This window comes from Somniosus microcephalus, chromosome 3, assembly GCF_052327205.1.
Source record: "Somniosus microcephalus isolate GS21.2 chromosome 3, FLI_Smic_1.0, whole genome shotgun sequence".
NCBI classification, from domain to species: Eukaryota; Metazoa; Chordata; class Chondrichthyes; order Squaliformes; family Somniosidae; genus Somniosus; species Somniosus microcephalus.
In genome coordinates, this window is record NC_140989.1 from 289,486,921 (window position 1) to 289,499,734 (window position 12,814).

At 43.1% G+C, this 12,814-nt stretch overlaps 1 protein-coding gene across 6 annotated transcripts in view; it reads left to right on the forward strand.

The window, feature by feature from the left end:
* The window catches only part of LOC147122047 (mesoderm induction early response protein 1-like), a 75,706-nt gene that overhangs the window by 37,010 nt on the left and 25,882 nt on the right, over positions 1–12,814 (forward strand). For all 6 annotated transcript variants that reach the window (XM_085982732.1, XM_085982735.1, XM_085982733.1 and 3 more), the window contains 4 exons: positions 331–403; positions 2,286–2,437; positions 9,977–10,058; positions 11,726–11,820. In XM_085982732.1, coding sequence (XP_085838858.1) covers positions 331–403; positions 2,286–2,437; positions 9,977–10,058; positions 11,726–11,820 — 402 coding nt within the window. The remainder of the gene's footprint in view (positions 1–330; positions 404–2,285; positions 2,438–9,976; positions 10,059–11,725; positions 11,821–12,814) is intronic.

Consider the following 12,814-nt stretch of genomic DNA (forward strand, 5'->3'; position numbering starts at 1 on the left):
AATAGGTGTTACATAAATTAAGTTTAGTGTAAATTTTCTATTAAAGATTTTTAAAATCTCTATGTGAGCTAATTGCGAGTGCTTTTGTATTGTTCTAGTGTAGTGCTAGTGCCACCGACTTCTGACTCATGGGTCCCCTGCAGCCAGCGACAATATCAAAGTAAACGTGTCAGACTTGACAAGGCCAGCAGGCGGGAAGACCCATGTTTTACTGTATCTTACCGACTGCCAGCCTTGTAAGTGCAATATAAAAGTAACTTAAAAGGAATTGTTTAGTATAATGCTACAGTCTAAATACTGATAAAAAAGATGGTTGGTCTTGCTTTTCAGGAGATCATGGTGGGCTCCCAATACCAGGCTGAAGTTCCTGTAGGCTTTCATAAGTACAAAGAGAATGAAAAAGGTAAGCTCTTCTTTAAACTTTAAAAATCTATTTGTTCAAAGATGAAAATGTATAAGTCTGTGGTGGGTGAGGTAATCAGTTGTTCTGTTGGGATTCAGCATCATGAACTGTGTTCCAGTTAATAAATGGGCTTCTCTACTGCAAAAAGTTTTACATTTAGACCTTTTCTAATTTTAGAACACAAAACTAATAAACTAAAATAAATCTACACCCCCCACCCCCTTTTGTGAAGCAGCCTATCTTTGTGTAATCATGTGACTATTCAACTGTACTTCAGATCATTCAGTGTTATTTAACCAGGTTTCAGAGATACCAATTGTATCTAAACTCTATGGAAGAATATGCCTGTAATTCTAGCATTTGATTTCTAATACTTCGAGCATTGATATAAAAACAAGGAGTGCTGTGTATGTCCTGTGTTTCACGCTATGTAAACTATCTTAATCTCTAATTTGTAATTCATTAAATTGTTAGTATTACTATTGATTGCCCTCACCACCGATCCGAGTGGGGCGACATACATTATGAGCAACATTCTCCCTGTTCCAACCAGATTAAATATTTCCGAATAGATCTTCAACATTCTGAGCTAGTCTTTTAGCCCCCAACCTATTCAAATTAACTCCAACCTTTTTGAGAAATTTACTTTCCCCAGAAATTGTTTCCATTGTGTTGTTCACACAGTAATACAGTACTCTGAGAACTGTTCTGAACCTTTATGTTGTGGAGAAACCACCCATCTTCTACCATTATGCCAGGATGTGTATGGGGGAGGGGGTGGAAGGCACAGCAGTAATCTTTGATACTAATAGTGCATTCTGGATGGTAATCAACAGTGAACTTCTCCAACTTTGCATAGAATTTGTGCATGTTTCCAAAAATTCAAGTAATATTTTTTGCATGCCTCTCCTTAAACAGTGACTGCTGCTGGGGTATGATTCCACAGCTGTCACCAGCCTTTGTATAATTCACCCAAGCATGGATAGTGAGTCGTGGCAAGCTATTCCACTGTGGAGGCATCACAACTGTGCTCAATCCTGTTCACATCTGATGTCCATACATGAGCATTCTAGCTGCCATCTTTGGCAATTTGGAACAAGAACATGACCAATTTTTTACTTCTTCCTATGTACTTAAACACTAAGGCTAAGTATATCAACCTTTATAGCTAAGATCGAAGAAGTTTACAGGAAAGCAGGCCTTTTTGCCCATCATGTCTGCTAGAGCAATTCAAAATTAATCCTATTGCTTGGAAGCTTTCTTTGTTTTAAACCTCAGTATCCATTGCGTATGCTCCTGAGTCATGTGACCAAGAAGGTTCCAGGTTCAGTCCCTGGTTTGTATTACATTTAGGTGATCTCTGCCAGGATGGTGGCGGGGTGCTACAATAAGCCTTGGTATCGTGGGGCCAAGAGGGAGTCAGCATAGGTTGCTGCTCCTGATTGCTATCCAACTTCCTGAAAACTGCATGTGTGTGGACAGGATTGGACATGGCACTGATATCCCCTCCATCAAATAGCCTGCTGACATTCTTTGACTAGACTTGCACGTGAAGTGTGGTCACTTGGATGAGCTACCACAGCTCTTCCAGCACCTGAAGAATTCTATACCAACATGAGTTGCCACTTGAGAAAAAAAACATTGGAGGGAAAAGAAAAACTATTCATTGTTTGCTTTTAATTTGCCTAATGTTTGCTTCAGATAACAAAGATTGTTTGTGAGCCATAAGTATTATGTTTGTGAGTTGGCTATTGAAATTTGTCATTTTTCTAAAAGTAGTCCCCCTTTTATAAAAAAAAAACCACTGAGATGCGTAGTGAACGCAAGTATGTGGCCTAGATAAAGCTGTGCACTAATGGATCTTATAAAAATCTATGTCTAGTATATGAGAATGAAGACCAGTTGTTGTGGAATCCTGATTTTCTGCCTGAGAATAAAGTGGTGGAATTTCTTTGTGATGCTAGTAAGCGCACGGGTGAGGAGAAAGGATTGGATGCAATACCAGAAGGCTCGCATATAAAAGACAATGAGCAGGTTTGTCGTACACATTGAAATGGAAAATGGTTGTTTTATGTGTTAAACAGAAGTAATTTACTAGTGAAGTCCGAATTTTACAAAGTAATGTCTTCAATCATTGCTCAATTTAAAAGTCCTCAAACTCTACAGTATATCTTTATTCCCTTTGAACCTGTTCAGGTAAGCGTGGGAAAATAGCATTACATTTGGTCAAAACAGACCATTCACTCAAAGCAGGAAGAGGTAGGGGCAGATATATACAGTATAAAGTCTTGCCTTGGGTAAAATCACAGTATGCATCCTTGCATAACAGCATTACATAAATGGTGGTATTTCCTATTTAAAATGTAACATGTTAGTTTTTAATTGAAAGTGTTAGTGTTTTTTACTTGCTTACTAAAACGCTGCTTCTTGCTATTAGACATATTCTTTCGTAAGATGTCACTTTGGTCTTCAAAAGCAATAGAATTTCACATCAGACCTTGTTTTAAGTTTTAACTATCAAGCAAATTCAATTCACAAGATTGACACTGCACATACAGATAAGCCATATAATATCTATTATTAAAATTGCAACCCATTTCAAAATACATTGAAAATTCCTATGTCAGACAATCTGAAAAAAAATCATTTTAAGTTTCCACATGTACCTGCAGTAGCGGTTACTGTATGATCAGCACTTCACTTGATTATCATAACCTGCTGGATCCAGACTCACGCCCTGGTTTTCTCGTGGCATCCAGTCATTTTCTAGCCTGTCTGCTAATTAAGTGTCATCATGACCCTAAATTCTTGAATCATCCCTTTGCACACTGGCCCTCTCTTTGTGAAGCTGTGTGCACCCCCTCACATTGCCTGACAGCTACCCCCCGCCTTTGCTGGGATGGTTTGCTGAAACCCCAACTCTCCTCTGATGCAATGTTTCTTTCCCCCACCACCCGCCCCAGACAGATTGTTTGCCAGAAAGCAATTGTCAGTCAAATGGAAATGCATCGATGGTATGAGGTGCGAGTTGGGTAGGATTGGGGAATGTCACTCAAAGGGTTGACGGTGGATGGGCAATGGCAAACATTCAAAGATCGCATGGATGAGCTACAGAATTTGTTCATCCCAGTTTGGCATAAAAATAAAACAAAAAAGGTGACTCAACCGTGGCTAACAAGGGACATTAGGGATAGCATAAGATCCAAGAAGAGAACATATAAATTGACCAGAAAAAGCAGTAAACCTGAGGATTGGGAGCAGTTTAGGATCCAACAAAGGAGGACAAAGGGAGTAATTAAGAGGGGGAAAATAGAGTATGAGAGTAAGCTTGCAGGAAACATAAAAACTGACTAAAAGCTTTTATAGATATGTGAAGAGAAAAAGATTGGTGAAGTCAAGCGTAGGTCCCTTGCAGTCAGAATCAGGGGAATTTATAATGGGGAACAAAGAAATGGCAGACCAATTAAATACATACTTTGGTTCTGTCTTCACAAAGGAGGACACAAATAACCTCCCAAAGATGTCAGGGAACATAGGGTCTAATGAAAGGGAGGAACTGATAGAAATCAGTATTTGTAGGGAAATGGTGTTGGGGAAATTGATGGGATTGAGGGCCGCTAAATCCCCAGGGCCTGATAATCTACATCCTAGGGTACTTAATATAGAAACATAGAAGATAGGAGCAGGAGTAGGCCATTCGGCCCCTCGAGCCTGCTCCGCCATTCAATGAGATCATGGCTGATCATCCAAATTCAGTACCCCGTTCCTGCCTTCTCCCCATATCCCTTGATTCCTTTAGCCTTAAGAAATATATCCAACTCCTTCTTGAATATACTTCATGAATTGGCCTCCACTGCCTTCTGTGGTAGAGAATTCCACAGGTTCACCACTCTCTGGGTGAAGAAATTCCTCCTCATCTCAGTCCTAAATGGCTTACCCCTTATCCTTAGACTATGACCCCTAGCTCTGGACTCCCCGGCCATCGGGAACATTCTTCCTGCATCTAGTCTGTCCAGGCCTGACAGAATTTTATAGGTTTCGATGAGATCCCCTCTCAACCTTCTAAACTCCAGTGTGTACAAGCCCAATCGACCCAATCGCTCCTCGTACGTCATTCCTGACATCCCAGGTATTAGCCTGGTGAATCTTCGCTGCACTCCTTCCATGGCAAGAACGTCCTTCCTCATAAGGCGACCAAAACTGCACACAATACTCAAGGTGCGGTCTCACCAAGGCCCTGTACAACTGCAGCAAGACATCCTTGTTCCTGTACTCGAATCCTCTTGCTACGAAGGCCAACATACCATTTGCCTTCTTAACCGCCTGCTGCACCTGCATGCTTACCTTCAGCGACTGGTGCATAAGGACACCCAGGTCTCTTTGCACTTCCCCTTCTCCCAATCTATTGCCATTCAAATAATCTGCCTTCCTGTTTTTGCCACCAAAGTGGATAACCTCACATTTATCCACATTATAGTGCATTTGCCATGTTTCTGCCCAATCACCCAACCTGTCCAAATCATACTGGAGTTTCACAACATCCTCCTCACTGCATACCCTCCCACTCAGCTTTGTGTCGTCTGCAAATTTGGAGATACTACATCCAATTCCCTCGTCCAGATCATCATTAATATATATTGTGAACAGCTTAAGGAAGTGGCCCTAGAAATAGTAGATGCATTGCTGGTCATCTTCCAAAATTCGATAGACTCTGGATCAGTACCCATGGATTGGCGGGTAGCTAATGTTACCCAACTGTTCATAAAGGGTGGTAGAGAGAAAACAGGGAATTACAGACCGGTAAGCCTGACATCGGTAGTGGGGAAAATGCTAGAGTCCATTATAAAGGATGTAATAGCAGAGCACTTGGGAAAAAAGTGACCGGATCGGACAAAGTCAACATGGCTTTACAAAAGGTAAATCTTGCTTGACTAATCTACTGGAATTTTTTGAGGATGTAACTGGTAAAATAGATAAGGGAGAACCAGTGGATGTGGTGTATTTGGATTTTCAAAAGGCTTTCGATAAGGTCCCGCATAAGAGATTAGCGTGTAAAATTAAGGCACATGGGATTAGGGGCAAGGTATTGACTTGGATAGAGAACTGGTTGGCAGACAGAAAGCAAAGAGTTGGAATAAACGGCTCTTTTTCCGAGTGGCAAGCAGTGACTAGTGGGGTACCGCAGGGATCGGTCCTTGGACCCCAGCTATTCACAATATATATTAATGATCTGGACAAGGGAACTAGATGTAATATCTCCAAGTTTGCAGACGACACAAAGCTGGGTGGGCGTGTGTGCTGTGAGGAGGATGCCGAGAAACTCCAGTATGATTTGGACAGGTTGGTGATTGGGCAGAAGCATGGTAGATGCAATATAACGTGGATAAATGCGAGGTTATCCACTTTGGTGTCAAAAACAGGAAGGCAGATTATTATCTAAATGGCAATAGATTGGGAGAAGGGGAAGTGCAACGAGACCTGGGCGTCCTTGTGCACCAGTCGCTGAAAGTAAGCATGCAGGTGCAGCAGGCGGTTAAGAAGGCAAATGGTATGTTGGCCTTCGTAGCGAGAGGGTTTGAGTACAGGAACAAGGATGTCTTGCTGCAGTTGTACAGGGCCTTGGTGAGACCACATCGTGAGTATTGTGTGCAGTTTTGGTCGCCTTATCTGAGGAAGGATGTCCTTGCCATGGAAGGAGTGCAGCGAAGATTCACCAGGCTGATACCTGGGATGGCAGGAATGACGTATGAGGAGAGATTGGTTCGATTGGGCTTGTACTCGCTGGAGTTTAGAAGAATGAGGGGATCTCATCGAAACTTATAAAATTCTAACAGGACTAGACAGACTAGATGCTGGAAGGATATTCCCGATGGTCGGGGAGTCCAGAACCAGGGGTCACAGTCTAAGGATAAGGGGTAAGCCATTTAGGACAGAGATGAGGAGGAATTTCTTCACCCAGAGAGTGGTAAACCTGTGGAATTCTCTGCCAAAGAAGGCAGTAGAGGCCAATTCATTAAATATATTCAAGAAGGAGTTGGATATATTTCTTAAGGCTAAAGGGATCAAGGAATATGGAGAGAAGGCAGGAACAGGGTACTGAATTTGGATGATCAGCCATGATCTCATTGAATGGCGGAGCAGGCTCGAGGGGCCGAATGGCCTACTCCTGCTCCTATGTTCTATGTTTCTATGCATCAAAGTTACAATACGGAAACAGGCTTTCGGCCCAACCAACCCATGTTGGCGTTTACTCTCCATGCGAACAAATAGTTCTAATCACATTTACCAATCACACCACATTGTTTAAATCTGAATTATGCTCAAGGCTGTACCAACAAGACTCTTGGCATGTATGCAATGTAACATTTATGGCTTTTATGAGTTTACGGTGACGGTTACTAAACAAACACTTGAGCAAAAAAAATTTGTCACAATAACACTAAGGTGGCTATGATTGGAGGGTGGAAGTCTTGATAGCTATTTGAGGTGAATAAGATTATCGCACAAGTAGCATGTTGCACAACATCAAAGTTTATTAGCTTAACTGTAGTTTTCCTATTGTATATTGGCACCTATATGCTAAACAAGTCTAATGACAAAAAACATACTTACACATGAAAAAGTTTATCATCATAGAAAACATAGAACGGTTACAGCACAGAAGGAAGCCATTCGGCCCATCAAGCCCGTGCCGGCTCTCTGCAAGAGCACTTCAGCTAATCCCAATCCCCCGCCCTTTCCCCATAGCCCTGCAAATTTTTTTCCTTCGGGTACTTATCCAATTCTCTTTTGAAAGCCACGCCTCCACCACCCTTTCAGGCAGTGCATTCCAGATCTTAACCACTCACTGCGTAAAAAACTTTTTCCTCCTGTCGCCTTTGGTTCTTTTGCCAATCACCTTAAATCTGTGTCCTCTGGTTCTCGACCCCTCCGCCAATGGGAACAGTTTCTCTCTATCTACTCTGTCCAGACCCCTCATGATTTTGAACCCCTCTATCAAATCTCCTCTTAAACTTCTCTGCTTTAAGGAGAACAACCCCAGCTTCTCCAGTCTATCCACGTAACTGAAGTCCCTCATCCCTGGAATCATTCTCAAATCTTTTCTGCACCCTCTCTAAGGCCTTCACATCCTTCCTAAAGTGCAGTGCCCAGAATTGAACACACTACTCCAGTTGAGGCAAAACCAATGTTTTATAAAGGTTCATCATAACTTCCTTGCTTTTGTACTCTGTGCTTCTATTTATCAAGCCCAGTATCCCGTAAGCTTTTTTTAACCACTTTCTCAACCTGCCCTGCCACCTTCCAATGAGTTATGCACCAATATCCCCAGGTCTCTCTGTTCATCCACCCCCTTTGGGATTGTACCTTTTTAGTTTATATTGCCTCTCCTCGTTCTTCCTACCAGAATGTATCACTTCGCACTTTTCTGTGTTAAATTTCATCCACATGTCCGCCCATTTCACCAGCCTGCATGTCTTCTTAAAGTCTCTTACTATCCTCCTCACTGTTCACTATACTTCCAAGTTTTGTGTCATCAGCCGATTTTGAATTTGTGCCCTGTCCCCCACTATTACCATTCTATAGTTCTTGCACCTCTCTGTAATTTCCCTGCAAATTTGTTTCTCTATATCTTTCCCATTAGTTGGTGGTCTATAGAATACATCTAGTAGTGTAATGGCACCTCTTATTTCTTAACTCTAACCAAATAGATTCTGTCCTTGACCCCTCCAGTACATCCTCTCTCTCCAGCACTGTAACATTCTCCTTAACCAATACTGCCACCCCACCTCCTTTCTTTCCTGAACACCTTAGATCCAGGAATATTTAAAACCCAATCCTGCCCTTTTTTGAGCCAGGTCTCCATTATCGCCACAACATCATATTCCCATGTGGCTTTTTGCGCCTGCAGCTCACCAACCTTATTTACCACGCTTTGTGCATTAACACACATGCACTGTAAACCTCTCTTGGACCTTCTTGTATTCTCTCTTAGTCTGACCCCACCTAATACCTTACTATTTCTTACTCTAGTGCTAGCTGTCTCTCCCAATCCTTTGTTTCTCCTTTCTAATGCTACATCCTGGTGCCCATCCCTCTGCCAAATTAGTTTAAACTCTCCCCAACAGCACTAGCAACATCCCCCCCCCCCCCCCCGCCCTGCGAGGACATTGGTCCCGGCTCTGTTGTGGTGCAACCCATCCGTCCTGTACCGGTCCCACCTCCCCCAGAACAGGTCCCAATTTCCAAGGAATCTGAAGCCCTCCCTCCTGCACCATCTCTTCAGCCACTCATTCATCTGCTCTATCCTCCTATTTCTATACTCACTAGCTCGTGGCACTGGGAGAAATCCAGAAATTACTACTTTTTGAGGTCCTGTTTTTTAATCCCTTTCCTAGCTCCCTAAAATCTGCCTGCAGGACCTCATCCCTCTTTCTGCCTATGTCGTTGGTACCAATATGGACCACGACATCCGGCTGTTCACCCTCCCCCTCGGAATGTTCTGCAGCCGCTCAGTGACACCCTTGACCGTGGCACCAGGGCGGCAACATACCATCCTGGAATCACTTCTGCGGCAGCAGAAACGCCTGTCTGTTCCCCTAGCTATCGAATCCCCCACCACCATCCCGATCTTCCTCCTTCCCCCCCCCCCCCCCCTCCCCCCAGCCCTGTATAGCTGAGCCACCCATGATGCCGTGGACTTGGCTCTGGCTGTACTCATTCAGTATTTCAGTACTGAATGCTGGTTTGAGAGTGAGATGCACTCAGGGGACTCCTTCACTACTTGTCTGTCTGGCAGGGCAGTCACCCATTTCCTCTCTGCCTGCACACCCTTACGTTGCTGGGTGACCACCTCCTGAATCATGCTATCCAGGTAGTTCTCCGCCTCACGGCTGCACCGCAGTGAAACCAGCTGCTGCTCAAGCTCCAAAACCTGGAGCTTGAGCTCCTCCAGCTGACGACACTTCCTGCACACGTGGTTCTCACATGGCACAAGATGTGCATTCCACGGGACTGAGGTGCCCTGCCATGCTTCTACTTAATAGATTATTAACTAACGTAACAGAAATAAACTCCAGACTTAAAAAAGAACAATCACCAGCTACTCACCAATTTGTTTTTTTTCTCTTCAGCTCCTTCCCTTGTGCTGACATTACTTGCCTTACTCCCTGACGCTCGCACTCCCTCCAGGCTCTTGGGCCTACCTTTATCTCCAGCCACTCCTCTCACTCTCTCCTCCTTCCCCCTCTGCTCCGAAGTTCTACTCTCTCCCAATTTAGCACTCTGTCTAGAAGCACTCCATTTAGGATCACTGTGCAGCCCACCCTCATTAGCTGATAAATTGTATTTATTAAACATGCTCTTAAGTGTGAATACCCTTAATAAACATTAACCATAGATTGCTACTAAAAATTATATCCAGAGACCTAATTTTACAAACCAAACTTTGTTTTGGGTGAGAACCCTTCAAAATATCTTAACATATAATAAAATCTTACTAACAAAATAAATAACATGTTTGGTTACTAATGCAGAAAAATCCACAGATATGAGAATTCCTTTTGTCTTTCTCAGGCATTGTATGAGTTGGTTAAATGCAACTTTGATACGGAGGAAGCACTGCGAAGATTGAGATTTAATGTGAAAGCAGCCAGAGGTAAGAGCATATTAATTTTCCACTAGGTGGTGGTGTTTCCTTTGCAGTTGAAAGCCTGACAGTCTAACTAACATGTTAGTAACCATTTCAACTTGGCTTTTCAATAATTCTATTAGTTGTATTTTAGATCAGTTGGATAGATATTAAGCTTCCTGTACAGTTTGACAGAGACTTCTATCCTTCAGTTTTTAATGCCCTTCTGTCTATAATTGTCTCCTCATCCAGTTTCTGGGGAGAAAGACTACAGATGCTTAATTTTTCCAACGTATCTATCTTTACCCCAGAGGCTGGCCTCAAGATTGTCTTTCAGATGCTTTAGGTAAATTTTGTCAGAAAAGGTCAGAAGAAATGTTCAGTTATGCATCCTGCACTTGAAGGATGTTAGGTGAAGTCTTCAGCATTGTTTTTTCCCCTTTCTTATTCCTGTGTTTGTAAAATTAAGCCGCGTTTCCATCAATGTTCCCTTCAGCTGTCTGGAGCTCCGGCACAGCTGGTCACTGGCTTTTAAATGCAAGTACCATGCATGCATGGATTTTTGAAGGGGCTGCGCAGCCCAAAAAAAAATTAGAGGGAACACTGGTTTCCATAATACACTTATCCCTATTTCCAAGTTCATTTCATACCTTGGCTTTAGTTGAATGCATGTTTTCCCAAAGCTGAATTGAGAAATCTGGTCACACTCTACTTCTTTTAGCTGCTGGTTTTATTTCTTGAACTGCAGCAATTATTTTTTCGAGTTGATGTATAATATATCCTTATGAATACTTTCCTTTTAAGTTTCATGAGTTCTGCACCTACTGAACTGGCCATGCCGATATTAATCTCAAAATAATTACTTGTAAACAGTTTAAGATTAATGTGGGTGGGGGGGGGACTTAACTAGGGAGTACTTAAATCCCATTGTCTTAATGGAGTGAAGCCTCCAAGTAAGTATTACCTTATCCAAAGTAGTATTACCTTATCTAGTTTTTCATTAACTAGGTGTAGGGTAGTTAAAAATCAAAAGCTTCCATGCTACTGTACATTTGATATACATATAAATAATTGTGATCTATTTGACCATCTGCTGTAACTTTTAAAGGAACATAACTCATTGTTACTTCAACAGCAGCCACCCATTTTTAGCTGGCGTATTGTTTAACAAGACAGAAGGGCAGCATAGTGGGATGAGGCATTGGAGCACCAAAGTGTAGGGCCAAGAATAGCAAGATACAGATTTTATTTCCTCTCTGCTGCCCTCACTGAAAACGTCAAACATCATCTAGTTCCCAATATTAGGTACTTTGCTGTTATTTGGAGCCAAGAAACTTCCCCAATGGCAAAAGAAAAAAATCAAAGGGAGAGCTGCCTGAAAGCTATGGAGGCCTGGAAATAGGTCACCGATCCACAGTTGCTGTGACCTAGGGAGTTTGTTCTCCTGATTCATAACCTTAAAAAAAGCTTGGCTGGAATGCCTGTCAATAAAAGTCACAGCCTTGGCTGAGAACGTTCTGTTTTTTTACTCAAAATAATTACTTGTAAATCAGCCAAGTGCTAAATCTCAGCATTGCTGCAAATATTACCCAAGGCAAGTTGTGCTCTTCAAATTAAGGCACAAATGTAATTAATGCTTGTGAACTGCGTTGCAGTCTGCACCATTTTGCTAATGTGTTTTTTATTTGCTGTAGAAGAACTCTCAATTTGGAGTGAAGAAGAATGTAGGAATTTTGAACAGGGACTTAAGGCATATGGGAAAGATTTCCATCTGATCCAGGCTAACAAGGTATAAAATCACAAATCCATGCTTGTAATCCTGAATTGAACTCTCTAGGATTAAATATTGATGCATTGAAAAATTTTAATTATGAAAATGTTGTCAGTGTTTGGAATGCCAACTAGCAAAACTGAATTTTCATGGCCCTTTTTATATTATAACTAGCTGGGGGAGCCCGGCGGTGCCGAGGCTTTTTGACGGCATGTTGTTGTTGGAAGAGAGAGAGGGAGCGACTGGGGGGAAGAGAGAGGGAAGGAGCGAGAGAGAGAGAGAGAGAGGGAAGGAGAGAGAGAGGGAAGGAGAGCGAGAGAGAGGGAAGGAGAGAGAGAGAGAGGGAAGGAGAGAGAGAGAGAGAGAGAGAGAGAAGAGAGAGAGAGAGAGAGAAGGAGAGAGAGAGAGAGGAAGGAGAGAGAGAGAGGGAAGGAGAGAGAGAGAGGGAAGGAGAGAGAGAGAGGGAAGGAGAGAGAGAGAGGGAAGGAGAGAGAGAGAGAGGGAAGGAGAGAGAGAGAGGGAAGGAGAGAGAGAGGAAGGAGAGAGAGAGAGGGAAGGAGAGAGAGAGAGAGAGGGAAGGAGAGAGAGAGAGAGAGGGAAGGAGAGAGAGAGAGAGAGAGGGAAGGAGAGAGAGAGAGAGAGGGAAGGAGAGAGAGAGAGAGAGGGAAGGAGGAGAGAGAGAGAGAGAGGGAAGGAGAGAGAGAGAGAGGGAAGGAGAGAGAGAGAGAAGGAGAGGAGAGGGAGAGGATGAGAGAGAGGAGAGAGGAGAGAGAGAGAGAGAGGGAAGGAGATGAGAGAGAGAGAGGGAAGGAGAGAGAGAGAGAGGGAAGGAGAGAGAGAGAGAGGGAAGGAGAGGAGAGAGAGGGAAGATGAGAGAGAGAGGAGGGAAGGAGAGAGAGAGAGGGGAAGGAGAGAGAGAGAGAGAGGGAAAGGAGAGAGAGAGAGAGAGGGAAGGAGAGAGAGAGAGAGAGAGGGAAGGAGAGAGAGAGAGGGAAGGAGAGAGAGAGAGGAA